The 27,562-nt window shown below is 37.1% G+C and overlaps 2 protein-coding genes across 2 annotated transcripts; one reads left to right on the top strand and one right to left on the bottom strand.

Moving 5' to 3' along the window:
- Positions 1-304: 304 nt before the first annotated feature.
- parp1 (poly (ADP-ribose) polymerase 1) lies at positions 305-27,359 on the bottom strand. The gene is made up of 23 exons (XM_065256307.1): positions 27,116-27,359; positions 26,231-26,393; positions 25,996-26,111; positions 25,390-25,604; positions 17,678-17,762; positions 17,466-17,582; positions 17,152-17,328; positions 16,888-17,065; positions 14,852-14,992; positions 12,787-13,029; positions 12,225-12,290; positions 11,991-12,123; positions 8,579-8,774; positions 8,198-8,326; positions 8,012-8,095; positions 7,513-7,635; positions 4,336-4,464; positions 4,143-4,241; positions 3,905-4,057; positions 3,657-3,784; positions 3,517-3,578; positions 1,305-1,419; positions 305-1,143 (listed from the first exon to the last, which is right to left on the bottom strand). The coding sequence occupies exons 1-23, from the start codon at positions 27,236-27,238 to the stop codon at positions 1,062-1,064; spliced, it is 3,057 nt and encodes a 1,018-aa protein (XP_065112379.1). The 5' UTR covers positions 27,239-27,359; the 3' UTR covers positions 305-1,061.
- adorb1a (adenosine receptor B1a) lies at positions 22,932-24,050 on the top strand. The gene has a single exon (XM_065256636.1). The coding sequence runs from the start codon at positions 22,932-22,934 to the stop codon at positions 24,048-24,050; it is 1,119 nt and encodes a 372-aa protein (XP_065112708.1).
- Positions 27,360-27,562: the final 203 nt, after the last annotated feature.

The raw sequence follows: 27,562 nt of genomic DNA, 5'->3' as shown, positions 1-27,562 counted from the left end.
GGATAAACTTCCAAACTGTCACTAAGGTTGAGTAACAGTGTTGACTAATTTGGAAAGCAGGAAAACATTATTATCAACTGTATAAGACTTTTTTTAAATAAAATAGTGTATTGTTATGGTCTGTAATGTCTTGTGATCCATGCAAATATACCAAATTCCTTAAATAATAAAAAATATAATTATTTGGTTCCATATTTATTTTAATAGGTCCAAAACATATATGCTGTGTCCACCAACTATAACTTCAATTATATAATCACCCATATATTCGTATGTGAATACACATCAGCTCTACACACATGAATAAGCCAAAAACCGTTTTATTTCTGATGCAAAGACATCCATCAGGACACAGTCAGCATCTTCTTCAAAGAACGTTGTAGAGCAATGTTTACAAAAAAAACAACAACATCGCAGGTGCACAAGAACAGCAGCAGCCATTGCACATAACATTTTCATTGCCATTTTAGCCAAAACATTTTTCATTGTAGTAAAGAGACAGATAACTAAAAAGCAAAACTTGGACAGTACTTAACATACAAAAATGTTTGTCTATGTCGACATTAGTCATTCTAGTAAAAGGTAACTCGTTCATAGCATACCTACATTCTAGCTTACAATTTTCATACTGTACAGTTTCTCATTTTAACACTGATAATACAAACAAAAGCTGGTATACTAGATATATCTGTTAAAGTCAACCTGATGTCAGGTTTAACAAAACCTATAAAAAAAATACTTTAAATGGAAGACTGTCTACCTAACATTGTTGGTAGCTTACAAGAAAGATCTCCACAGGTATGTCGAATCATTTCTGTCAATACGTCAAATAAAACCAAGCCCTGCAACATTTCTCCTCGAAAAGGGACTGCAAATGAACATTTAGAAATAGTCAGTTACTTTACTCTAAACTAACTAGAGCAGCTGGGACGGTGACGCAGAAGTGATAAATAACTGTTTTAATCGTTTTTCAACCCATATACTGCTTGGTCTTGATGTTAAAGCTGTAGCAGTTAAAGCGGTCCACATGCCGGACACGATGGACCAGGTCACCTGTTGTCTCACCAGAGCGAGGTCTGGTAATTAAAGCGAATCTTCAGCAGGTATTTCAGGTTAACCTGAGCGATATCGTACACAATATACCTAGAGGAAAAATTAAGTCAAGGATGATAACACAATGGAAGATTGACAGTGAAGACAAACTATTGTTTAATAAAACATATACATGATAAATATAATGTAAAACAAATGGTCTCCTATAAATACAGCAAGGTGACACAATGTTGTGGAATTGTAAAGGATACTCGTTGTAGAGCAGACTTGTATCATCAATGTTCGTATTGATGCCTTTGCCCAAAGGAACGTCCACACCGTTAAGAGATGTCGTGGCTCTTGGGTCTGGAGCAGTTCTTCCCAAACCTTCCCAAAAAAATCATAGCATTCAGACTACTTGTATAGATCTTCATTGGAGAATTGTGTGAAAATGTTATCATAAAAGCGTTAAAAACATACTCTGTTAACCAACATGTAGTCATTAAATATGTACTATTTATGTAGTAAACAGGGATATGACTATTACTTAGGGCTGCAGATAATGATTTGTTAACTCATTCCCCGCCAGCCTTTATTTTTTAAGTCACAAAAGATTCACAAAATGCCTTTCAGGAAAAATTTCTTACAAAACATACAAATATATCACATGAAAGAACAGACCCTCTGCTTTCAAACAAACAATAAACAAACAAACAAACAGGGGGAAAAAAACATTTCATCCTATCCATATTTTTTCTCTAAATATAAACTCTTAAATAATATATTTAATATATATATTTTTAGCAAAAATCTGAAATGATTGCATTTTTGTGAAGGAATTTTGTTAGATATCAGATTCAGATCAACTATAAAACATACACAGTGTGTAAAATTAATAAAAAATTTTAATAAATTGGGTAAGTGGATAATCCCGGTATTACAGATAACCATAAGAAACTAATCAGGAACAAAGTTCTCTCTTAATTGGCAAGATAACTTGTCAATGGCGGGAAAAGAGTAATGTTTTTGTAGATTTAACTAACACTATTTGTCAATTACTCGATCAATCTATCGATTATTATTATTTCAAAATAATCTTATAATTATTTATAATTTGATAAATTATTTTCCTAACTTGCCAATAAATAATTAGTAGAACTCCTACCATTAGTATCTCCAACTTTGACTATATAAGAATAAAAAAAAATTAGGTAAAAAATTCCCAGTATAAAAAATGTAATACTAGAATTAAAACACAAACACTTTAGATCAGGGGTGCCCAAACCTTTTCCTACCAAGGGCCATGGGCGGAAAGTAAATATTGCTGTGTTACATTAAAAGTAAAGTGAGACTTTGTAGTTTTTTAACCTTCATAATATATTTTCAAGACCCTTGTGATGGTACATCGACTTAAAATAGGTTGAATGACATGTCCACCGTAGCCTGACGGGATCTGTATCGCTTTTACTCGTACGTTTAAACTTGGGGTTTCGGGTAGTAACCCGAGCACAAAAAGAACTACAAAAATCTGCTTTACGGCATAGGTCACTTCCTCCACTTCGGACATGAGAGCACAACTATTTATACATGGCCGAAGCAGCAACTAAAAAAAAGAAACCTTTGGTTTTGTCAAAGGAGACCAGAAACAGAAAACGGGAGAGTGACAGATGAAAAGGAAGGACGAGGATCAATATTGGGCCAGTGTTTGCTCGCTGGCGTGAACTAAAGAAGGAGGAGGGGTTCCTGACCGATGCGGACTTGGCTGTTATGCTTTTGGACTAGTAAGTAATGTTATATTGCTTGCATATATGTCCTGTCTGAATCAATTAAAACCTAAAGAGTTGTCTTCTTTGCCCTGATTCTCCTAATTTATAATTTTATAATATTTAAAAAAATAAATAAGCAAACATAACTCTGTTTATGCATAACTAATGCAGTTTTATTTTTAAAGGTAACTTTTGTATAAAAAAAAGAAATCATTTTGCCAATCATTTTTAAATTTTCTTTTTTCTGTGTGCCACTTCCTCGACCTCACCATTATTAGCCTATAGTACCAGAGTTCGTTGAGTTTTGTGATGCATGCTATACACATTCAAGTAATTAATTCACTTTAATTTCTTGCATTCAATTTAATTTACATTTTTGTAATGTACAAATAAAACAAAAAATGTTTCTTTCATTTTAGAAAATGTTTCATTATAAACTTTTTCCTTATCTCACATGGCATGACCGGCCAAATTAAAGGTCATTGCGGGCCAGCTTTGGGCCTAGTTTGGGGCACCTTGGCTTTAGAGTATCATGTGCCATTAATGCCACATAAATTCTACCTCATGTAATTTAAAGGAGTAAAGGCGATATTACGCATACATGCATTATATTGACAAAAAAAATTGTCAATTTGCTGTCCAATAATAATGCATCACTGCAGCTCCAATCCATCTATGATTGGTCAATTAAAAAGTGTGGTATGCAGTATGATCTTACCTTTTACGCTGTGTTTACCCTTTGGTAACTTTGTAATGTGTGAAGCCTTCTTTAGTTCATGCCTGTAGACAAAATACAAAGTTGATATCAGAAAAGAGAAAGCAAGCACGAATCAAAACACAAATGGAGGAACCTCTTACATGTTTCCAAGTGCAACCTCTCCTAACAGAATCAGACCAACTGGATCAGCCTGGGACGTGTGACAGTAGTTTGCACTCTTCGACACCATGTCGGCAAAATATACACCTTTGCCGAACATGTAACCTGTCTGTAAGATCACATAGTGTGTGTCAATATACTGACTGCATTGTACCATATATTTTTCAGTTTTTGCACGTTTGTTATTTTTCAAACACAACTAAAACCACCAGCAGGTACGGCAACTTACCACAGGAGCTTCAGGAGGGGCGATGCGTAGACCCTGAGATAGGATACCTGCATAGTTGGTCGTGCGGGAACCGTGCCACAGCAGCTGTCGATTGGGTAGCTCTTTAAAGGGGCGGTAACGTTGATACTCACCCTCCCTATCGATTTTGAAAATCTAATGGGGCAAAAGCACAGTGATGACACACATACATGTGCATTTATCAAGATATATAGTTAATCTGTTGGAAAGAAGTCTTTACCTCATCAACGTCAATGGTGTAATTGTTATGAGTAGCAGCGTGTGTGTTCTTCACGTACTGCAATATAATCTCAGCCTCATGTGACGACTTATCAACCACCTGGAAACGCAATACAATAATTTTTATTATTCTAATAGTTATTAACAACACAAATTATCTCTGTTTTTAACTTCTTTTGAAAGCAGTTTTCTACCTCAATTTTGGTTTTGAGTTTCTCATAATTAATGTCAATCGGGTCTTTCTTATTGTCCTCGACTCCACCCCGCAGCAGACTGTAAGCCACTTCGATGTCCAACAGGTTGTCCAGCATCTGCACCTTTTGCTGTAATGTGTATTTAACAGATATTTAAAGATTGGAGAAATTAAATTGTCCTTGACGTTGTAACACATAAGAGGTCATTGTACTATAAACACCTGTACGTTTCAGAACTCAAAATTTTCTTGTTACTCCAAAAAAACAAGTTTTATTAAAACCAAGCTAGTGACTATATTGGTATACAAATATACCATATTAATCCAATTACGTTGCCCATTTAATATGTACCGTTTATACCAGTGGTGTGCGGTCACTTATGTGCTGGGGAGGCACGAATGCGAAGCTCAAAAAACTTATGTCGCCCGTCATGTGTGTGGCTCGTTCCACGCATCATGTCAAAATATGCATGTGATGCAGACACGTCAAAGGGTTTATGATTTGCGTTTTCTAGATATTTGCTTGATCTCATGTGTAATCGAAGTTAAGTGTTAAAGAGTGTCTCGCAAATTATCTTATGAACGCATATCATAAATCCTTTGCGACGCATCTGCAGCAGACACATTTTTACATGATGCACAAGTTAACATGACGCACCGAACACATGCGTCATTCGAGTATCAGACACAGTCGATCAATTTAAAGCTAAACTTAAGACATTCTTCTTTAACAAAGCATTCACAGAAAATGTCCAGTAAATATACTTATCCCGTAATAGTTAGTTTGTCTAGAACACAGGACTCACATACCTCATATGGGTAATATACTTATGCCGCAATAGTTAGCCTGTCTGGAACCGAGCTGACTTAAACCACTATAATGTATGACACTTGCATTACATGTGAACAGCCCCTACGCTAATAGGATTCTGTTTCTCTCCCCCTGCTCGTCCTCGACCCTGAGGATAATGAGACAAACAGACCCAGTTCCTGCAACCGTGAAGGTCATCACACCGCTGATCTACTGACCGTCCTTCTATGAGATGCCCAGCCAATGCCTGACCGGTGACCACCGATGGAACCAGTTTAATTCGCTTACCTGTTCACATACCCCGATAGTATTTATATATATATATATATATATATAAAAATATCTATGTATCTCTCTCAAGGGTTTTTCCCCTCCTAGGAGTTTTCCCCCTGGACTAGCCAGGAGGGTTTTGCTCCTAGGGTTTTTTTCAGCCCCTGGAGAGTCCGCCACCTTTGGCTTAACTTACTTCTTTACTGTACACGTTACATTATTACTACGCTCGCTTTTCTATGCTTTTCCTACATCTAATAATGTAAAGCTGCTTTGAAACAATTAACAATTGTGAAAAGCGCTATATAAATAAAAATGAATTGAACATATTTTGACATGACAAGCCACACACTAGAGATCGACCGATATATCGGTTTTCCGATATTTTCCCCGATATTTGAGCATTTTCCGATGATCGGATATCTGTTTTGTAATATCGGATTGACCGATAAACAAGAAAATTGCGCGCTGGACGCATCTGAGGAGAGGAGCTCACAGCAGCAGCAGCGTGCACAGCAAATATGACGGCGGAGTGACGCGACTTTATTAAAAGGACTTTGAGTATACTTACTTTGCATATGAGGCATTTATAGCACTGCTTATTTGTGCATTAATGTATGTTATGTTAAATAAGTTGATATATTAAAAGCAATGTATGCAGCTTGTCTAATAGAGACGAACTCACAGAGTCACGCTGGCTGATCCATCAAATCCGGTCCCAATAACGACGTAGCTTTGCATGAATAAAACAGCCATGAATTAATGCTTTGTGGAATTAAAAACGCTAAATTAAATTCGTTTTTCTGTTATTTATGCTTATCATTAGCATCGTAAAATCACGTTCATATTGCTGATCACTTACCGGAGGCTAAAGCACATCTACCACTTTTAACAAGATTTACCCTATTAACATTTACCAGATAAACATTATTTTGCTAAAATATCTAAATAAATGTCTGTGGATATTAATTAATTATTTATTACCTCCGCAAGCGGTCACAGTTTAATACAGTTAATGCGCGAGTAAATGCATAGATAAACAGCGCTGTCTACAGCCATTTCATAAGCTAAAACAACTAAATATTAATTATTCTGAAATCAAATAATGTTACCAGTTAAGAAATTAAATGATATATAAGCCGTTTTGATTGTTACTTTCCTGAATGTAGTATTCCAGTCAGTGATATTATTTGTAAAATCTCTTTGCTAACTACTGGTTGGATTGCTGAAGGCTCAGGTTGCTGGTCAAAACAACGATATTATATCCCAAAAAAGGCACTTAATCCACCTGTTTTACTCTATAAACTATGTATAACAAGCAGCCAACTCCGCTATACTTTTCTCTCTCTCCCGCTCTGTTACCTGAAAACCGCAGCGCGAACTTTGGATCAGTCCATTTCTGACGAAATGATAGGGGTGTTTGGAATAGTCCATGAATTGGGAATATAGTTTCTACATTATTCATTAAATTAATATTATTCTTCACTCTTTCAGACCCCTCTATTTATGACTTTGTATGCAAAGAGGGAGTGATTGTGATAATGATTATTATTATAAGGGTTTGTTCAGTTCAGTAGTGTAGTAATTATTATGTCAAAAACAGAAGTATAACAGTAAATAAAAATCGGTTCAGCATATCGGTTATCGGGCACATAAGCCTCCAAATATTTGTTATCGGCATCGGTTTGAAAAAATGAGTATCGGTCGATCTCTACCACACACCACGCCGAATACTTATTTTGGATTCCTGCCTCCTCGGAAAAGAAGTCACCGCATGCCACTGGTTTATATGTTTTACATCATAATGACTCACAATGTTTTCAGGGTATATCACAGCAGTTTTTTAATATGCAAAACTGTTAGCCAATTATAGCTGTGGGCGTTTACTTCAGAGTCTTGAATGCAACACACCTACCACAACAGCATCTTTAAAAGAAAAGGGTCAACATAAAATATCCTATTACTTATAAATGATCATGCTTTTTGACCTATAGTGAACTTTATACAATAAAAATGTATGCATATTTAACATTGAGTTTGATGGATAATTAAACAATTGCCATGACAATGCTGTGCTGGGTTGTGTCAAAGACGTACCTGTATATAGTCCAGGTTACTCAAGAGAGGTGGTTTCTTCATGCCGAAGTCGTGAGGTATCAGTGTGTAGAAGCGATTGGACAGATCTAAGATCATTGATTCGGAAGAACTATCTGCCACGGCCTACAGAAACAAATGAGAGCCAACAGAAAGTTAGTATCCTATAAAGAAACAATATTTCTTGACAAACCAAGTGCATATATAAAAGTCTTGGTTTCAATTTAGAAATATTTGGCATTTATAGCGAACATGTGGGTTTCGATTGTAGGGCTGCAACTAATGATTATTTTAATAATCGATTATTCGCACGATTAATCGGATAAAAAGTGAAACATCTATTCAATTAGATTTTTTACTAAAAAAAACCCTAAAGTGCGGTGGCATGTGATCCTATTATGATCCTAAATAATCGATAATACCATGCACTGAAAGCTACTTTCATAATCAATTATTATTAATTGTTACAGCCCTATACGATGATGAACTAATGAAGACCAACCTGTTGGACTTCACTCAGGAGGGAATAGGCACTCTGGATCTGTCTCTTACTCAGTTTACCCAAAGGCATCTTCTGAAGGTCAATCTGTGGGATAAAATAAACATAAACAAAATGAGAATCAAACTATTCTGGAATCTGATGCACTAGACAAGACAGGTGCTACTGTACTCATGTTATTTAACTCACCTCAAACTCAACCATGGCTTTCTTCATGCTCTCCACATCAAAGATCAATCTGATGAGGTCCTGGACGGGTTTGGCGAGCTGGGAGTTCGCACCTGCACTTGCAGTCAACTTCCTTACAGCCTCCTCATCCTATGTAGATAAATATTCACAGGGTCCATGAACAACCGTGTTTAGTCTCTACCCTTAAACAGTGTACACCACTTTACATTTTTGTGCTTTATATAAAGTAAAAACCTTTTTGGCAGTTTTTACTTCATGTTAGATGGCAGACAGAGATGTACTGTGAAGCGCAGTTTACAAAGTTATCCTTACAGTACTATAAAAAAATATATTCCCAAATGTGTTTCAAAAATATATTCCCAAATGTGTTTCAATTTTTACCTGTCCGTAGTCAATCTCAAGAGGGTAAAACTTATTGGGATATTTATTAAAGTTGGTGGAAGCCCAAGCATTCCCCGTTTTCTCTTCATATACACTGCAGAAGTTGTCCATAGCGGAGTTCTTGTCATAAAACTTGTCCAATTTGTTTCCCCCAATGGTCGTGCCGACTCGACCCCAAGACCTGAACACCCAATACCTGCGGGAAGAGCGAGAAAAAAATTAATATGCAAACATACAAAAGGATGAGTGGCCCTATACCTTTAAAAAAAAATTTAAAAGTACGTCATAAGTGCAAATGGGGTTAAATACTATTCACACAAAGTAAAAAATATATTTTTTCTATTTAAAGGGGCAATAAGTAGGATTTACCCCGATCTGGTGGTGAAATTGTATTTTGCATTCAAACGAACAGTGCTCTCTAGCGCCTCGCCTTTCCAAATGCGTGTTGCAACTACGTTAGCCGTTATGTAATCACTGATCTCCTTGTCCGTTGCTACTGGTTCACGTGTTCTGAATGAAAACGCGTTGTGGAAACGTATTGGTAGGCTAGTGCTTTTTGTCCCTCTCTGCTATTATAGTTTATCAATAAGGCGGAATGAAATGGAAGCCTGCTTGGACTTACCCGTTTCAATATAAATAAAGAGAAGAAATTTTAAACTTACAAAAAAAGTCAGATCACTGGCAGAGGTCATTTGACACCAATGAGAACATATTTATGAATAAAGACATTGATTTTGATTAATAAAACACTTAAAATCCTACTTACAGTCCCTTTAAACTAAGTGACAATATAAGCATTTTCTTAGCGATATGCTATTTACAGTTGATGTAAATAAAGAAAAAAAGATCAAATTTACAATAAGTGTAAATAGTAAGATGCTATCTACATATATTGAAAGATACTATTATACACGCACACAGCAACGTGACCTGGGCGCATAACCTCAATAGAGACGATAGTTCAAAATCTCTACCAGTTGACACATTTTTACCGACTACCTACCGGTTTATTGCCCACCCCTAACATTAGGGGTGTAACGGTACGTGTATTCGTACAGGACCGTTTCGGTACAGGGCTTTCGGTACAGTATACATGTGCACCGAATGGCTGAATGCAATCTTTTGTGTGCGGAACATAGGACAACTTTCGTGTTTCCACACGAACGTATTAAGTGGCGGAAGTCTCCGCGTTCAGCGCAAGTCTTCTGTCAAACATATAACATAATTTGGCCCGCAGAAAGATTTTTATTTACTTCCTTGTATATTCGTTTGATTATTGATGTTAATGTTTGCGTGTCGCATCTAAACGCGCGTGTTTAATGCGTGTCAACGCGCTGTTTTGTTCTTTCAAATGTGCGTGAGAGGTTGCGCGTCTTTCGTTGCTACGCAATCATGAGACGCGCTTTCTGTGACACGCGAGAATAACGGAATGCGTGATCAGATTCTTCATCTGCACCTCACGACAATCATATCATTGTCACAATGCGATCAGCTAGTCGGGACAGAGAAGAGCTGTAACCCGGGCTTACTCAGCTGTTACTCAGCTGCGGAGGGGTTTGTGAGTTTAAAGGGATAATTCGGCCAAAAATGATATTAAACCCATGATTTACTTACCCCCAAGCTGTCCGAGTTGCATATGTCCATCGTTTTTCAGACAAACACATTTTCGGATATTTTAGAAAAGGACTATGGGTGGACCCCGTAACATTACATTTAATCAACTGAAAGATCTAAAACATTTTCTAAAATATCCGAAAATGTGTTTGTCTGAAAAACAATGGACATATGCAACTCGGACAGCTTGGGGTGAGTAAATCATGGGTTTAATATCATTTTTGGCCGAACTATCCCTTTAAGTCACAGCTTACATTGACGACACAAGCAAAGATTAGGAGAAACGTGCAAAAGATAAAAGATGGCAATGTATGCAACTCACTAATCTCAATATGAGTGTATAATAAGTATATCATCATGTTGCTTGCTATGCAGTTACAAATAGAGCAGTAATATATTTTATACAGAGATGGTACATAACCAATTCAATAATGTGAGTTAAAAAAAATCAAAAATAAATCAAAACAGAAATTTTTTTGGTGGCAAAAATGTAGGCTAGTAGTTCATAAATGTATTCAAGAATTGAATTTGTTAGTTTAGTGCAAGGTTTTAGTAGAAAAAGTTTAAGAGAAGGTTAAGAAAAGATTTACCTACTGTTATAAAATAATGTAAAAAATTATTATTTAAAATAAATTGTTATTTAGTGGAGAACTTTGCAGCGTATTTTATTTATTTTTCTTTTTTATTTTATATATATTTTATTTATTATATTTTAATAAAAAGTGTTTAAACAAATTGTTAAAAAAAAGTTTATAGTAATAAACAACCTGCAGTTTACTGTTCATGCATTTCCCCCTTACTGTACCGAAAATGAACCGAACCGTGGCTTCAAAACCGATGTACGCACCGAACCGTGATTTTTGCATACCGTTACACCCCTACCTAACATACGGACATATTTTAAGATTTATATATCTTAAAGGGATAGTTCGGCCAAAAATGATATTTAACCCAAGATTTACTCACCCCCAAGCTGTCCGAGTTGCATATGTCCATCGTTTTTCAGACAAACACATTTTCGGGTATTTAAGAAAATGTTTTAGATCTTTCAGTTGATTAAATGTAATGTTACGGGGTCCACAACCTTCAAGTCCAAAAAAAGTGTGTTCATCCTTCACAAAATAAATCCAAACGGCTACAGGATGATAAAAAAAGGTCTTCTGAGGGTAATCCACGCGGTGTTGTTGTAGAAATATCCATATTTAAAACTTTATTAACAAAAATAAATACCTTCCGGTAGCGCCGCCATCTTTGACTCCTCTGTATTCAGGAGAGAGTATTAGCGTAGTGTACGCACTTTTCTTAGTTACGTATGACGAATTCGGAGGGCGGGGGCACAGAGCACCAGCAGAGTAGCCTCCGTAAGCTGCGTAAGCTCTCATCCTGAATGCGGACGCGACTAAGATGCCGGCGCTACCGGAAGGTAGTTATTTACGTTAATAAAGTTTTAAATATGGATATTTCTACAACAACACAGCGCGGATTACCCTCAGAAGACCTTTGTTTATCATCCTGGAGCTGTTTGGATTTATTTTGTGAAGGATGGATGCACTTTTTTTGGACTTGAAGGTCGTGGACCCCGTAACATTACATTTAATCAACTGAAAGATCTAAAACATTTTCTAAAATACCCGAAAATGTGTTTGTCTGAAAAACGATGGACATATGCAACTCGGACAGCTTGGGGGTGAGTAAATCTTGGGTTAAATATCATTTTTGGCCGAACTATCCCTTTAAGACATGCTTCTATTTATATTAAAGGCAATTAAGACATAAAAGATACAAGGTCAAATCTTACCGTTTCTGAACATCATCCTCTAGCAGCTGTAGTTTGTAGTACGAGTTTGTGCCTCTGACGATGTCCACAAGACCCAATGTGGCGCTGTAAATCTTTCCATTCTGATCCAGAACATGAGCACAGCTCTCCAGACCTGACCAATCATATCACACTTAACAAAAGTAACACTGCACGAACAAAATGCATTAAATCAATCCACTTATATGACGAGTCTTTTAACTCTGTCAGACTCACCTGATTCTGGGTCTACTGCTGCTCCTCCTTTCACTGTCAGCTTCATTGTCTTTGATTTGCTTCCACCTGCAGGAGCAGAGCAAGAAATACACCAGAAAGGCACAAAATCTGTCAGATAAGATTTTAGATAGCATGTAGGCATATTTATGGAAATTGAATGCTTATTCGGACTTGAAATGTGAAACTTTACTATATACCGAAAAAATTGTGAAGATCTGGAACCATGTGGTAATATAATCATAATGACAACATGAACTCCCAACAATCTCTCTTGTATTAGTGTGCATGATCTATCAGTGCAAGCTTTTCTAAAAATATTTTTATCAAAATGTGAATTTTTATCTAGCTCTAAAACAACCAAATAGGCGTTTCCATCAATGTGCTTCATTGGTCCAGTGTTTAGCGTTTGTTTGTCCAGTGTTTACGATGATGTCATGGCAGTAGAGGCGCAAGTCTATGACACAATGAAAGTTAAATGATTCATGAACGTTAATTCAAGCGTCCCTGTTATTCAAAGCGCTTGATCATAGTGCCCAACAAAGCATCATAAACAATTTCGAACCTGCTTCCTCTTTGACTCTACTGGTGCTCTTTGAGGAATGAGCTCCAGTGGATTTGGAGGCCGCAGTTGAAGTCTGGGCCTCGGCTTTAACTTCAGCACCCCAGGGGGAGATGGCGTGGAGGGAGATGAGCTCCTGAAGGGCCTTGCCAGACTCCTTAATGTCAGTGAGGAATCCCTCTGCCACCACACGCACACCTGCGTCCCTCACCTCCTCCATCTTCTTAGTCATTTTTTCAATTTCCTCTGAGACGCAAGAGGAACAAAACAGGTTATTAGTGAGCTTCTAAGTGACACGGCAATAAATAAATAGGCATGTGAAAATTCAGAAGGGACATTTATTTATTTAGTCCAAGCAGAACATCTAATCCTGTGAGAAAATATTGGTCTGGGGCTGCAAGATGTTGAACAAACATGTGACTTGTCCTATATATGATATTGCTTTAAAGGTGTAATTTTTGGAAGGATCTCTTGACATAAATGCAAAATATTATACAAAACTATAGGATTAGGGGTGTATAAAGACCTTTCATAATGCACCGTTATGTTTTTATTACCTTAGAATGAGATGTTTTTATCTACATACACCGAGGGTCCTCTTACATGGAAGTCGCCATTTTGTGCCGCCATGTTTCTACAGAAGCCCTTAATGGACAAACTTTTTTACTAAGTTGTCTACGACGATGACATGTTTGTCCGGTGGCGGCTAACGTAGCTCCTCTATGCGTTTCAAAAGCAAGGGGTGAGCAGTGGACTGAGTCGTTGGTTGCAATGCGCAACCTCACCACTAGATGCCGCAAAAATGTACACACTGCACCTTTAAGTTTGTAAAATTAATTTAATTTATGATCAAATATATCAAAAAATCAACAGCGTCATAGCTTTAGCAAAGTTTTAATGACCATTCCTTATTTATCTTTTTCTTTCTTTATTAAGATACAAATAAGACAATACAGGAAATATATATACACAATGAACAGAACAAAATGTCTTCTTTAAGCAAAAGTCAGTATTTAGTGTTGACCTCACTTGGCACTAAACACATCTTGAACTCTTTTAAGGAGAATGAAGTCCTCAAGTGATTCAATAAGGATTAGGATTTCATTTCATTTTGGTTAAGAGATCCTGCAAGTTTCTGCTATTGCTCAAGTGTAATGCTGCGTTCACACCAGCCGCGGTAGAGGCATCAAGCGCAAGTGATTTCAATGTTAAGTCAATGTAAAGACGCGTCAATACGTGTCTGAAGGTCTCGCAGCACGAATGAGGTGTTTAGCGTTTAGAGGCGTTTAGCGCGGTTCCGCCCCATTTGCGCGTCTAGTCCGCGCGAATGACGTGAATTGAGCGTTGCCGAGGGAAACGCGCGGATTGAAAAATCTGAAACAATTAGGAGCTTGCTCTAGTAATGACATGATTACAGGAAGCGAGCGAAGTCGCAGAAGCCCCTCCCATGGCGTGAATTTCCGCGTGAATGTCTCGATGACTAGAATTTCACTTGCGGCTTTCACACACAAGTGAAGCAAGTACACTCAAAATGTTCAAACGTTTAACTACGCACGGTAGATGCGAATTTGACGCCTGCTGTGAACCTACAGCAAAAGAGAGCTCACATTAAAACACTTCACACTTTAGCTTATACATTTATTCTGTTTTAACCGGATACAAATTTCCTGTATTTTCTGGTTGTATTCTTATAAAGAGACAGAGAAGTAGTTATGTATGGTTATTATACCATGGCAAAAACAACAAATCTAATGGTAGAAACCTAAGATTTTTGAAACCTAAGACTAGTACTATGTATTTTACACAAAAAAGAAAGAATTTCTCGGTCTCGCCGTTCTCTCTGCATTCTGTATTGACCTTACATTTTGAGTATACATAAATGTTTTTTATCCTTTAAAATTTCTTAATCTCAAAGCGTATAACAAATTCCAGAACTGCAATGAACTCAGTTAAAATGGTAATGCAAGATGGAGGAGAGTAAGAGTAAGGAGAGAGTAAGGGAAGTAGATTTAATGCAGTTCCTAAAAGCATCAATAGAAAGCAGATTTAGTATTATAATATCACTTACTCTTGCTGCTAATGCACAGAGCAGCTTTGTTGGTAGAGCCTGTAATTTTTCCTCCAAGTTCCTCCACCGCAGTCTTCAGGTCATCTTTGTTCTTGCCGAGTTTTCCCACGGCCATCAGCTTCAACCCTGTCAGAGGCTTATCTGCATAATATATTTAGATGAAAACATATGAACACCTGATGATTTTTATCCCCATACATCAGTACTTAACATTTTGACTAAGATCTCCTTTTGTGCTCCGAGGAAGATTATACTGGTTTGCAACTTAAAACAACAATGACAATATTCATTCTTGCGTGAATTACGCTTAAAACTTTATCAGGTCAGAGGAGCCATAATATTATGGTTAGGTGCCTTATGGGCAATACTTCGACACTTATGCAACTCCATCAAACAATTAGTGCTGCCCCACAATTAGTCGCGACTAATCATTTGCAGAATAAAAGTTTTTGTTTACATAATATATGTGGGTGTACTGTGTATAATAATTATATTTAATTATTATTAATAATAATAATAATAATTATTATTATTATTTAATTACACACAAACACACACGTATATAATTAACTCTTTCCCAGCCATCGTTTAAAAAAAAAAGTTGCCAGCCAGTGCCAGCATTTTAATGATTTTCACAAAAGTTTAATGCCTTCCAGAAAATGTTCTTCTTTAAATATATAAACAAACAATATACCAAAATGAAACAACAGACCCTCTGCTTTCAAACAAAAAAAACTTTCATTCTACCTTCATGAGTTCTCTTTTTATCACCTCTCAAATATGGAAAGGTTTCTTCAAAAACACCCAATTTTTAGCAAAAAGCTGAGATAATTCCATTTTTGAGATGGACTTTTGATAGAGATCAGATTCAGAGCGATCTTTAAAACATACACATAGTTCTCTCTTTCTCACGTGAGGTGCTACTTCCGGGGTGTATAAGTTGCCTGGTGGATAATACCGGTATTGCGGAAAGCTGGAATTTCTCGTCATTGGCAGGGAAGCGTTTTCTCGTAATTGACGAGTTATCTCGTCAATTGCGGGGAAAGAGTTAAGAAACATTTGCATTTGTATATACATGTTTATATTCATATATAATTTATATTATACAGGGCTCGAAACTGCGACTGTTAAATTGCATATGAAATTTAATCTGTGCGACCTTAAAATATTTTTGGGAGCATTTAAAAAAAAATTGCCTATTTGGTAGTAACAGCATCCTGGTAATGCACTTATCAAAACCAATATATATTTCCCTATTCTATATCACTTTTGTAATGTCACAATTAATCAGTGTTTTACATGTTTGCTAGATTTTCTATTGTAATTATAATTATGTTACCTGTAATTGTTAAATTATTATTGCTGCTATACTATTTAAACAGCATTTGGTATTATTTTAGGAATCTATGCAGCAAAAAAAGACCACATTTCAAATCCTGGCCATAGGATGTGTAAAGCCCAGTTGTGGTGTTTAATTTTTAATAAAATAAATCTATTAACTTGTACATTGTAGTTGTGGTGCATCATAATTTTTGGATGAGTGCGCCAAAATTTTTGCTGGTGCTCCTAACTCTTTTAAGTTAGACAATCAGACAATCCTGATTATAAGACGACTCCCTTTCAAAGTGTACCCTTTGTCCAACTTTTTTTAAAAGACCGACTTTTTTAAAATACCAACTTTTGACTTTTATAAAAAAAGCTTCAATTTGAAAATACTTCCCCACATTGTTCAATACTTTTCATATGGCATACATTACCAAAACTATAAAAATTTGCTAATTATGCCAACTGCATGAGCCGAGCACAGAATTTGATGCGTTACTTTGCGTTTACTCCATGCGCACATTCATTTTTTTACTGCATTAATTTTAGTCTAGGACTAGTCTAATTGTGGTCCAGGAAGCCGCCTGATTATGACTGACATTTTATAGTCTTGACTAAAGCTAAAATAAGACGACATTGTTTATTGAGAGGCATTTCTGTGAAAAAAATGTTGTCTGATATTCGGCACAATATGGTAACTGTGATTTACTGACCTGCAGGCACCTCACTGAGGTTATTGCTGGAAGCGGTGGACACACTGGAAACGGCTGAGCTCGCAACAAATGCAGCAGCAGTGGAGGGTGTGGGGGTCGCTGGAGGGGCATCTTTGGGAAATACGCGATCCTGCCTTTTAAACTTAAACTTCTTCAGAAAGGGGATCTCACAAAACTCCTAAGAGAGAAAATACAGGACATTGTGCGACTAGTGGTGAGAACTAAATGCACACCAAAATATTTGCGTTTCAGCGATGTACCGACCTTAGGAGTGACCCAGTCTTTGCGATCAGGTGTCTGGGTCTTGAATACACACTTGGTCCATGCGGAGATGTCGCCGGTGCAGTAGTATGCATCGCTCTTAAACACAAGCTGGCCTTCACATGTCTCGCAAGGCTTTAGGGAGCCAAAAGCCATGCAGTCGGAAAGACGATCCACTATCTGTCAATCAAATTTCACCATAACTGAATCTTACAGGATCTCATCAAACTTAAGTGTTTGGAAAATGTGGACAAAATAGCAACGCAATAATGCTTTTTAATTCAAAGCTGTCAGTAGGGTTTTTGCATCACACTTACATTTGACTCCCCAGAAGGAACTTCTTGATGGTTAGCGATGAGCAGCTCTTTCATGTCATTGACAGAGCAGAATTTCTTCAACTTGTCCTTAATGCCCCAGATCAGCTGACTTTGCTCCTAAAAGAGAAACCAGAAGCATTTTTAAACTGATATGCTTTGAAAAAGTTTAAAAAATGTTTGCTTCTGTAATGCCAGAGATTTTGAAGTCCCACCTTCAGCTTCAACTCAAGCTGCTCATCTTCTTTCTTCTGCTTCTTAGAAACCGATTGACCGTCTACATCATCTGCCTTTCTCTTCCTGAAAAAGAAAACCACTTCATCAAAAATACAACACAAACCAGTTTACAGCAAAAGACTTAAACCAGTATTGTTGACTTGTTTGCCAGATTTAATTTTTACCTGTAAAACAACAAGATATCCACATATGTCTCTATAGTATAGTTCCAGATCTGTATCTAGATATCTTTTTGTGTGCAATTTAGGGCTGTCAAAATGGCTGAACAAGTACATTCGAAATTCGTCCTTGAAAAATAATAAAATTCGAATTTTATTCGAATTGTAAAGACCTACTTTATCTTGGAGAAAATACTCCTAAAAGCCCACAAGAGGGCGCAGCACAAAGCCCCAATAAAAACAAATCATGCACAGCATATTTTTTGTTAAAATGAATGTTATAAACACTACTAATGAAATCAAAATTAACCAGTATAGTTGTGCACCTGTAAATGTACAAAACGAATGCCATACATAGACAATGCATATTAATATAGGGCATTTTATATAAGTAGATAAATTAACGTGTTTCTAATAAAGTATGAAAACGAATTAATCTTTATTTAAGCCAAAATAAGTGGGAAAGATCATTGGTCATTTAAATTTTGTCAAGCTTAAACGCTATTCACAACAACTTATATTATATTTTGTGTGTTCCTTGGTTGAAAATATGTAGAAATATATGCGAGTAATAAAGTACAGAACAGAAATGTTTAACTTACGCGCAGAGCGAAGCCGTTAATAAAGCAGACTCTCCGTAATTAATAGAGGACGTGCTGAAACAGTCGAGTTGGCAGATGATCATCATATTTATATTTCACGCAGATAATGTTGATGAAAAACTTGCATATAATCAAATGTCCAGGTGAAAGTCAAGTTTCCAGTCAGTTATAAAAATAAAGCCACCGCGGCGTTACATTGCAACTCTCTCATATGCGGTGTGGACTCTGTAGATGCACATATGGTTTTAATGTTGCTAAACAAGCAGCTGTATTATGGCACTTTCGTGTTGATCAGTTATTTTAAACTTTAAAACTGCATTTAGAAGCAGACGACAATAATTCATCTCAGTTAGTTTCACTTTGCGGTTGAATTCCAGTTGATGCTCCAAAAACCAAAGAAACATCACACAGCCCTTTTAATATGTATTCTGTCCGACTCGTAATCCCCACTGTCTTTTCTTGCTATTTTTCAAATGAATAACGCTGGCTTGCTCCGCATAGTTGGCTGAGCCGCTAACGCTCTGTATAACAATCCGCGTCAGTTACGTCATCATCACGTTGCGTGAGCTTTCTGACACAGGTAAAATTCGAATGCAAAGTTTTACGTTCGAATATGCATTTTTTTTACATTCGACGAATATTCGAAATTCGAATAAAAATTTGACGGCCCTAGTGCAATTACAATTATGTATGAAAAAAATCTTTATTTAGGGCTGCCAAACGATTAATTGCATAATTATAATTAAAAGCATAGAAAATAAAAGTTTGTCTTTAATGCACACAAATTAATGTATGAATTTAAGAAACATTTACATGTATATATAAATATACCTTGGATATACCACGCACCACGTATGAGATATTTAGACATTTAAAGGGGACATATTATGAAAATCTGACTTTTTCCATGTTTAAGTGCTATAATTGTGTCCCCAGTGCTTCTATCAACCTAGAAAATGTTAAAAAGATCAACCCAATAACTTGGTTTTGGTAAACCATTTTCTGCAAGCATGTGAAAAAATAGGTCATTGTAATTTGGCCCTTATTGTGATGTCAGAATAAGGTAATACCGCCCCCTTTATCTGCACTATCCAACCACAGCACAACCATTTAGTATGGAGAGAAAGAGAGAGATAACATATTTCACAGCACAATTGAGTTTCAATTGCAACAAACCACCATCATTGTGATCAGTGGTTGCACTTCATCCGCTCATTTGCATTTTAAATGACACACCCAAAACGGCACACTTTTGCTCAGACCTACTTTAGACTTAGTTTACATCTTAAAAAAAATCTCATAATATGTCCCCTTTAAGTTACGTATGTATAAATAAATAAATATTTTAGAGCTGTCAATTGATTAATTGCAATTAATCGCCTACAAAAATATTACATCTTTCTACATGAATGTGTGTGCATTTGTACTTTTATTTTGTATGCGATTAATCGCAATTAATCAATTGACAGCACTAAAATAAATATTTATTCATTTATTCAATACTTAAATACATAAATATCTAAATATTTTATACAGTGCGGTGGTATATCTAATGCTGCGTTTACACCAACCATGTAAAGACGCGTTGATGCGTCTAGCTCGCGCGAAAGGCGCAAATTGAGCATTGTGCGCGGTACGTGCGAATGGTGTTTTTTGTGCATTTTGCGGTTCACGATAATTTTCGGCTGACGTCCGAGTTGAAAAATTTGAACTTTGGCGGAATTTTGTGCCACGTTAACCAATCAGGAGCCTGCTTGCTGCTGTGGTGATAGTCCCGCCCGGAGTCACTCATTCAACCAACTCTTGATATTGTCCGTAAGCAGCCACCCGGAGCTATACGACACAAGTTCTTATTTCTATAGGGGAGACATGAATAAAAAGGACCTAGCTTGGAAGAGTGTTAGTGAGGACATTGGGCAACCTGGTAAGTTGTAATACACACTTCACTTTTGAGTCACGTGACGTTTATCGACCCGCATTGTTTATTTTCCCCCTATAGTAAGGTTACCAAATACAAACTGGTAACTCTCTCGATAAATGCACATCAACATCAGTCATCTTGCAAACAGACAACCGCATAGCACTTGCCCCTCCCACAAGAAGCGGAGTTTGCCTTTGACGGGCATCAAATGCTTGCTTTTTCTGCACGTCTAATTCGCTTTACACGCGCGAATGCATTCAAACTGTTCAAGCGGCAAACTAGGCGCGTTAGACGCAATTTTGACGCCTGAAACGCGGTTGGTGTAAATGCACCATAAGGTATATTTATCTAGGAACACTAAATAGAAAACTTGTATTGGTAGAGCATTTTGTTAAATCTATAAATGTAAATACTATACAAAAGTACAAAAAATAAAGTGCAATACAAAACATCATGGTCAATCTGTGGACGAGTTAAAACCCAGCGGATGATTATAGGACAACCTCATTAGAAGACCATCAGTCCATTGAGTCTCAATCATGTCTGGACACGCTTCTCCATCCAGGGGTTGTCATAATACCCACATTAATTCATTTCATTCATTACGGATGAAATGCATAAGCTACATCCTCTTTCCCACTGGTGCCTATTTTCCCCGCTAGAATGTAATTAAAGGCCATTTGGGTGCCAGTAATGGACACCTGAGGGCAAATCAATGAACTATAGTGAGAAAAACACAAACAAGAACATTTTTCTTATTACAATGAAAGGCTTATAAAAGCGCATTTCACAGCCACTAGCGAAAAATACGCAAAAGGAGAGAGCTCAGTAAATATGACCGTCACTAATGGATTACAGACTTTTAAGTAGATACGCAGAAGCCAAATGCTTCGGCAGAGAATAAGAAAAACACATCAAGGGACAAGTGATAGCTGACAATTTTTCGGAAGGCAGACGACAGAATTGGTAAGTGACATGCACACTAAATTTAAAATTAGATGAAAATGATATACTTTTAAATTACATTACATTAATGAATTCGGCAGATGCTTTTATCAAAAGCGACTTACAGGTTATAACAAGCTATACATTTTATCAGTGTGCGTGTTCCCTGGGATGGACCACCAATCTTTTGCGCTAACAATGCAAAGCTATACCACTGAGGGCTGGAACTAATAATTATTTTCATAAACGATTAATCAGGCGATTATTTTTTCGATTAATCGACTAACTGGATAAAACCTAAATATTTACTCATTTAGTTGAATCACTTATTATTGCTAAATAAGGCATAAAGTTTGTATTCACGTGCAGAAGTATACTTTTAAAAGTGTAAAATCCAAACACTGCTACAGAGTTTTACTAATATAATTTTTTTATTTTGATATTTTATTTGATTAAATCACATACAAAATAAAAGTATGTTTTTGTTTAATATATAAGTGTGTGCTGTGTGTAATTATTAAGTACATTTAAGTATTTAAGAAACATTTACACGTGTCTGTGTGTGTGTGTATTTTTAATGAATTAATTAATTTATTTACTTTTTTATATATTCCTATTATAAAAAAATAAAAAATTTGATATATAAATAAAAAAATTCTGAAATGTATTTGTAAAATATATTGTTTTTAAATATACATAATAATTACACACAAAACACACAAATATACATGTTGCAAAAACTCAACTTAATCGTTGACCACCACTAATTAAAAAATATACACTTTTAAAAAGTATAAATAAACAAAACGTACAAGTTTTCAGGGGTGTGCTGGTGAGAAAAAAAACTGTATTTTCCCCTTACTTTTAAACAGATTCTTAGTTTGTGGTTCATTACTATTTTTATAAAAACCCAATGAAACAAATAAACAACAACTAAACAAACACAAACCCACTTTTTTAAATGAACGAAAAATAACTTGGAAACCAGCGTTCTTTAGCGCTTTTGCTTCCGTCGCTGTTCTGTCAGGTTGCCAGATCCGCATTACAAAACCAGCCCAATGGCCATTCAAAATTAATCCAAAAGCATCCCAATGACTAGTATTCACAGCCCAAAAACAAACAACTGATATACCAAAAACCCTTCCATCTATAACCCGCAGAAAAACATCAACCTGCAGAAACAGTTTAAAAGTAGCCCAATTCAAAACTCTGCTGAAAGGGGACCTGGCAACGTTGCCTTGCTTTCAACCAAGCTGGTCATGCAATGGGAATGTCAGCTGATAAATGTGCAGCTCATGACGCGTTATATGAAGAAAAAGTGCCCGACTCTTGTTGCACAGCTCATACTGTATGAAAAACCAGCGCCTGACTTTAATTAAGCGCACAACTCACGTGGGGTGGTGCGGAGCATGTGATTCGTTGACAATGAATTTCATAATTGATTATTATCGATTTGCAGCCCTATACAGAAATGTTAAAAGTACAAGTATATTAGTAGCCATATTGTGTGTACATTTATCACAAGTACTAGTTTCATAAAAAAATGAATTTAGCATGTTTCGTTTTATAAAGATTTACATTCTTGGTCTCTCATCTACAGCTCAAAATGAACAACTCCATCGCCAACATCACTTTCCCACCACCTCCGCTCTCCAACGTGACAACATTCATGAACATGACCTCTTATGAAAACAATACCATCATGCACTTGACTTTCGGTCGAACGGCCGGCCTGACCACAACCCAATCGCATGCACAAGTTAAACTAACCCAAGCCACGACACCAACACCAGCTCCAGCAAATATCCTTGCATCTATAAACCTGCCTTACATGATAGCCGAGTTGGTTATAGCGCTCCTGTCCGCAGTGGGCAACGTGTTGGTGTGTGTTGCTGTGGGACTCAACAGAAAGCTTCAAACAGTTACAAACTACTTTTTGGTGTCACTGGCGATCGCAGACATCTGCGTAGGTACGCTGGCGATCCCCTGCGCCATAATGACGGACCTCGGCATACCCCAAAACAATCTCTATCTCTGTTTGCTCATGTTGTCCGTGCTCATCATGCTAACCCAAAGCTCCATCTTCAGCCTGCTGGTCGTCGCCGTGGAGCGTTACGTGGCCATCTTCATGCCCTTTCAGTACCACAGGCTCATGACGCCTCGCAACGCAATGCTGATTTTGTGTGTCACCTGGACGCTGGCATTCCTGATCGGTCTGGTGCCGTTGATGGGCTGGCACAAGACTCCGCCCGAGTCGGGCTATTGTTTTTTTGTGTTTGTAGTGGACATGACCTACATGGTCTACTTCAATTTCTTTGGATGCGTGCTGATCCCGCTGTTGGTGATGTTCCTCATCTACGCGCAGATCTTTGTCACGGTCAAGCGACAGATGAGGAGGATTGCGGCAGAACGGGGTGGAGCAACAAACGAGGGAGCGGCCAAGATGAAGAAAGAGATGAAAATGGCCACATCCTTCTTTTTGGTCCTTTTCCTTTTCACTGTCTGCTGGATACCTTTACATATTATAAACTGTTTCCTGCTCCTGTGTCCGTCATGTCCTGTGCCCCTCCCACTGCTGCTTACAGCCATTATTCTCTCCCATGCAAATTCAGCTGTTAACCCTTTTCTCTATGCCTATAAGATGAAAACCTTTAGGAAGGCCTTTAAAGCCATATTCATGTGTGGTAGAGGCATCACCGATACGGAGGACCAACATGATGCATAGACTTTATTAAAAAATTATTTTGTGATGGCCTGGTCCGTGTGTTTTAAACCTATGCTCTATATTGTTTATATTTCTAGAAATCATTTCTTCATGCAAAAGAGAAACATGTAATTTTGAAGAATGCCAAAAGTTATAAAAATTGATGGATCCAGTAATTGAAGGTTTGTTGCACTTATCTATCTGGTTTAACTAAAGAGTCTGCCGGTGAACTTAAATAAAACTTTAAATGTAAAAAGCTTCATATGTGGGCTATTACATTAATACAAATTTTGTGTCTTTTTTTAAATTATATAAGACATTTGAATGTAGCAAATATATAATGCAAGGCTTGACATTAAAGGATTAGTAACATTTTCTTAAAAAAAAATCCAGATATTTACTCACCACCATATCATCCAAAATGTTGATGTCTGTCTTTGTTCAGTCGAGAAGAAATTCGTTTTTTTGAGGAATACATTCCAGGATTGTTCTCATTTTAATGGACTTTAATGGACCCCAACACTTAACAGTTTTAATGCAGTTTAAAATTGCAGTTTCAAAGGACTCTAAACGATCCCAAACGAGGCATAAGGGTCTTATCTAGCAAAATGATAAAAAATATGCACTTTTAAACCACGACTTCTCGTCTATCTCTGGTCGTGTGACCCGCCAGCGCGACTTCACGTAATACGTCATCACTTCAGGAGGTCACGGATGACGTATGCGAAACTACGCCCCAGTGTTTACAAATGTGGAGAAATAGGACCGTTCTGACGTTGTTGTATGACGAATGATAATGTCTTGTGTCAGTTTATTGTTTAAAATGGTTCGCAAATGTGCGTTTTATATATGTAAAACGTGACCTTTCGACGTCATTACGCAATTACATGAGGTCGCGCTGGCGCGTCACAGGAACGGAGGAAGACGAGAAGTTGTGGTTTAAAAGTGCATATTTTTAATTTTTTTCGCCAAAAATGACAATCGTTTCGCTAGATAAGACCATAATGCCTCGTTTGGGATCGTTTAGAGTCCTTTATAACTGCAATTTTAAACTGCATTAAAGATGTTAAGTGTTGGGGTCTATTTAAGTCCTTTCAAATGAGAAAAATCCTGTAATGTTTTCCTCAAAAAACATAATTTCTTCTCGACTGAACAAGGAAAGACATAATTTTTAAAGAAAATGGACTAATCCTTTAAGCATTCTCATGTGGTTGTCCTTCAGTCAAGTAAAAAAAGTTACTTGCCCAGAGATAAAAAATTATGTCAATTCAGCAATGTCAATTTGGTTTTACTTGATTGGAATAGAACAAAGGCTATAAAACCATAAAATAAAACAGTAAAACAGTAATTCAACACTCACCCTTCGCTCTTCACTGCAGGAAGTCGTTTCTTCAACTCCTCTTTGTCTTCATCACGCAGAGCTGCGAAGCCTTTGAGTTGGGCGGCACTGTACTCTGGTTTAAACAACAGCTCCTCACGGCGACTCACAAAGCATCCGGTGTGGTACCAGCGATCGATCAGACCCAGCTGAGGTTTCTCTTCGTCCACAACCTTTTTTGACACACGGATGTGATCCTGACAAATAAAGGAAAACTGATTTTTAAAAAAGGTCTTTTCAATGGAGCACAGATGACGTTAGGATGTTTTTCGTATGTAAATTTGTGATCTGGTAACATGTGATGTTCATATTGGCAGTTTAACCGTTAACCGAAGGTAAGAATTTATGACGATCAGTTAAAAAAAAAGTTTTAACACACGGTGCGTGTTGACACGAACCTACAGACATTCACCACTTTTCTATCCTTAATTTGTGAATGTCCTGTGAATGACGCAAATCAGTGCTGCCCTGCCGGTCTGGTACAGTACTCATTTGTATGAGAAAGCATTTGTCCTACATGTGTCCGTGCTCGAGTATATTTTGGAAGCTGCACAGATATGCGTGTTGTGTGCAAAATGCAACATGTACCTTATCAATTTTTTCGTTGCACCCCTTGCAGGTACTTCTGTTGGATTTAGCGTACTCTACTGCAAAGTCATTTCGTGTCTTCTCGCCTTTAGCAGCTCCCTTTTGCCCTCCTTTACCTGTAAAGCAAAATAGATTCATCAATTAAAACTTAATGCCTTAAGACTATTTGATTTAAAACCCATGTGACAAACTTAAAAGAAAACTCAGGGTTCATGCAATAAGGAAAACTAGTTACCTGCAACAGCACCACCAGTTTCAATGGCCTTCTTGACCTTATCCTGGTCATCCCAGCGGAGGTCAGTAAATCCCGAGATGTCAGCGGTTGATTGTACTGCCGCTCGGAGCCAAAAGCAGGAGAAATGGTGCCAGTGAGGAACTTTCCCATCAAACATGGGAGACTGTGGTAAAAAGCAAGAAGATTGACATTTTGTTTTCAAACAAAAGGAGTGGTGAATGAATGAGCTCATCATAAACATTATTAAATAAAAGGCATCTAACATGAAACTGAAAGTAAAACATTTTAACCATACCAGCCCAGCACTTGCATCAAAACATCATTTATAAGAATATTGGGTGTTTGAATAGATTTCATGTTTATCAATAACGTGTTAGCCATCTAAGTTACCTTTCAAAACCAAATGTAAATATTTGTATTTGTTTAAGTTATGATTTAAGCTATGAAATCAATATGCCTGGAATTGCATTAAAAAATAGACTGCATATGACTTTTTGAAAGACAAATTTTACATACAGACCTTTACTGTTACATTAAATACAATGCATCCTATGTTGTCCATCAATACGCCATTGCTTCTATTGTTTATTAATCACAATATAAACACTTCTACTTTCACTTCTGTCTTGCTTTTGTACATATTTCTTTGCATTTTGACCATACACAGCTCAAACCGAATTCAAGCTGATGTGCAAAAGAAATCTTTCTATCTTTGGGAGGGCATTTAAACTCCTCCTGGGCCTTAGATCATAAAGGAACAAATGCATTTGTTGCAATGTGCACCCAAGAGTACATCTACATAAAATGCACATGCATGCATACTTCAGCACAAAATACAGATCTGATCATGCTAACATAGGGATAAAGTTGCACTGAATTCCTCACCTGGACCAAAATGGCCATTCTCAGCGAGTCCTTGGCAATGTTTTCTTTGCATTTCTTGCAAGAGGCGCGTCCACTTTTCGCATATTCGGCTTTGTAGAGCTTGTCATCATGTGAATCGGACATTTCTGCGCATTAAATAATGAAAACTGTAAGTTTAGAGTCTAATTTTTGTCAGACAGGCCACGAATTACAATGAATGCAATGAGCGATAGCGCTCAGCCCGCGTGCAGAATCTACCGCGCAGAATACCAGACCAAACTAATCGAGCATGCATTCCTGTAGTGTGTGCAATCTGTGTAGGCTGAGGTAATCGATCTCGGAGTTATCGATCCTCCGTACTGTACCAGGCCAGTTGTTAACGTTTTATTCGAGTATTTTATTATTCGATATCAATGCGTCCACGTTGTGATATGTTTTGTTGTTCTAAATAACTTTCTTTAAATAAGT

This window comes from Paramisgurnus dabryanus, chromosome 12 (genome assembly GCF_030506205.2).
Source record: "Paramisgurnus dabryanus chromosome 12, PD_genome_1.1, whole genome shotgun sequence".
Taxonomy (NCBI): domain Eukaryota; kingdom Metazoa; phylum Chordata; class Actinopteri; order Cypriniformes; family Cobitidae; genus Paramisgurnus; species Paramisgurnus dabryanus.
This window is presented reverse-complemented; position numbering and strand designations above follow the sequence as displayed.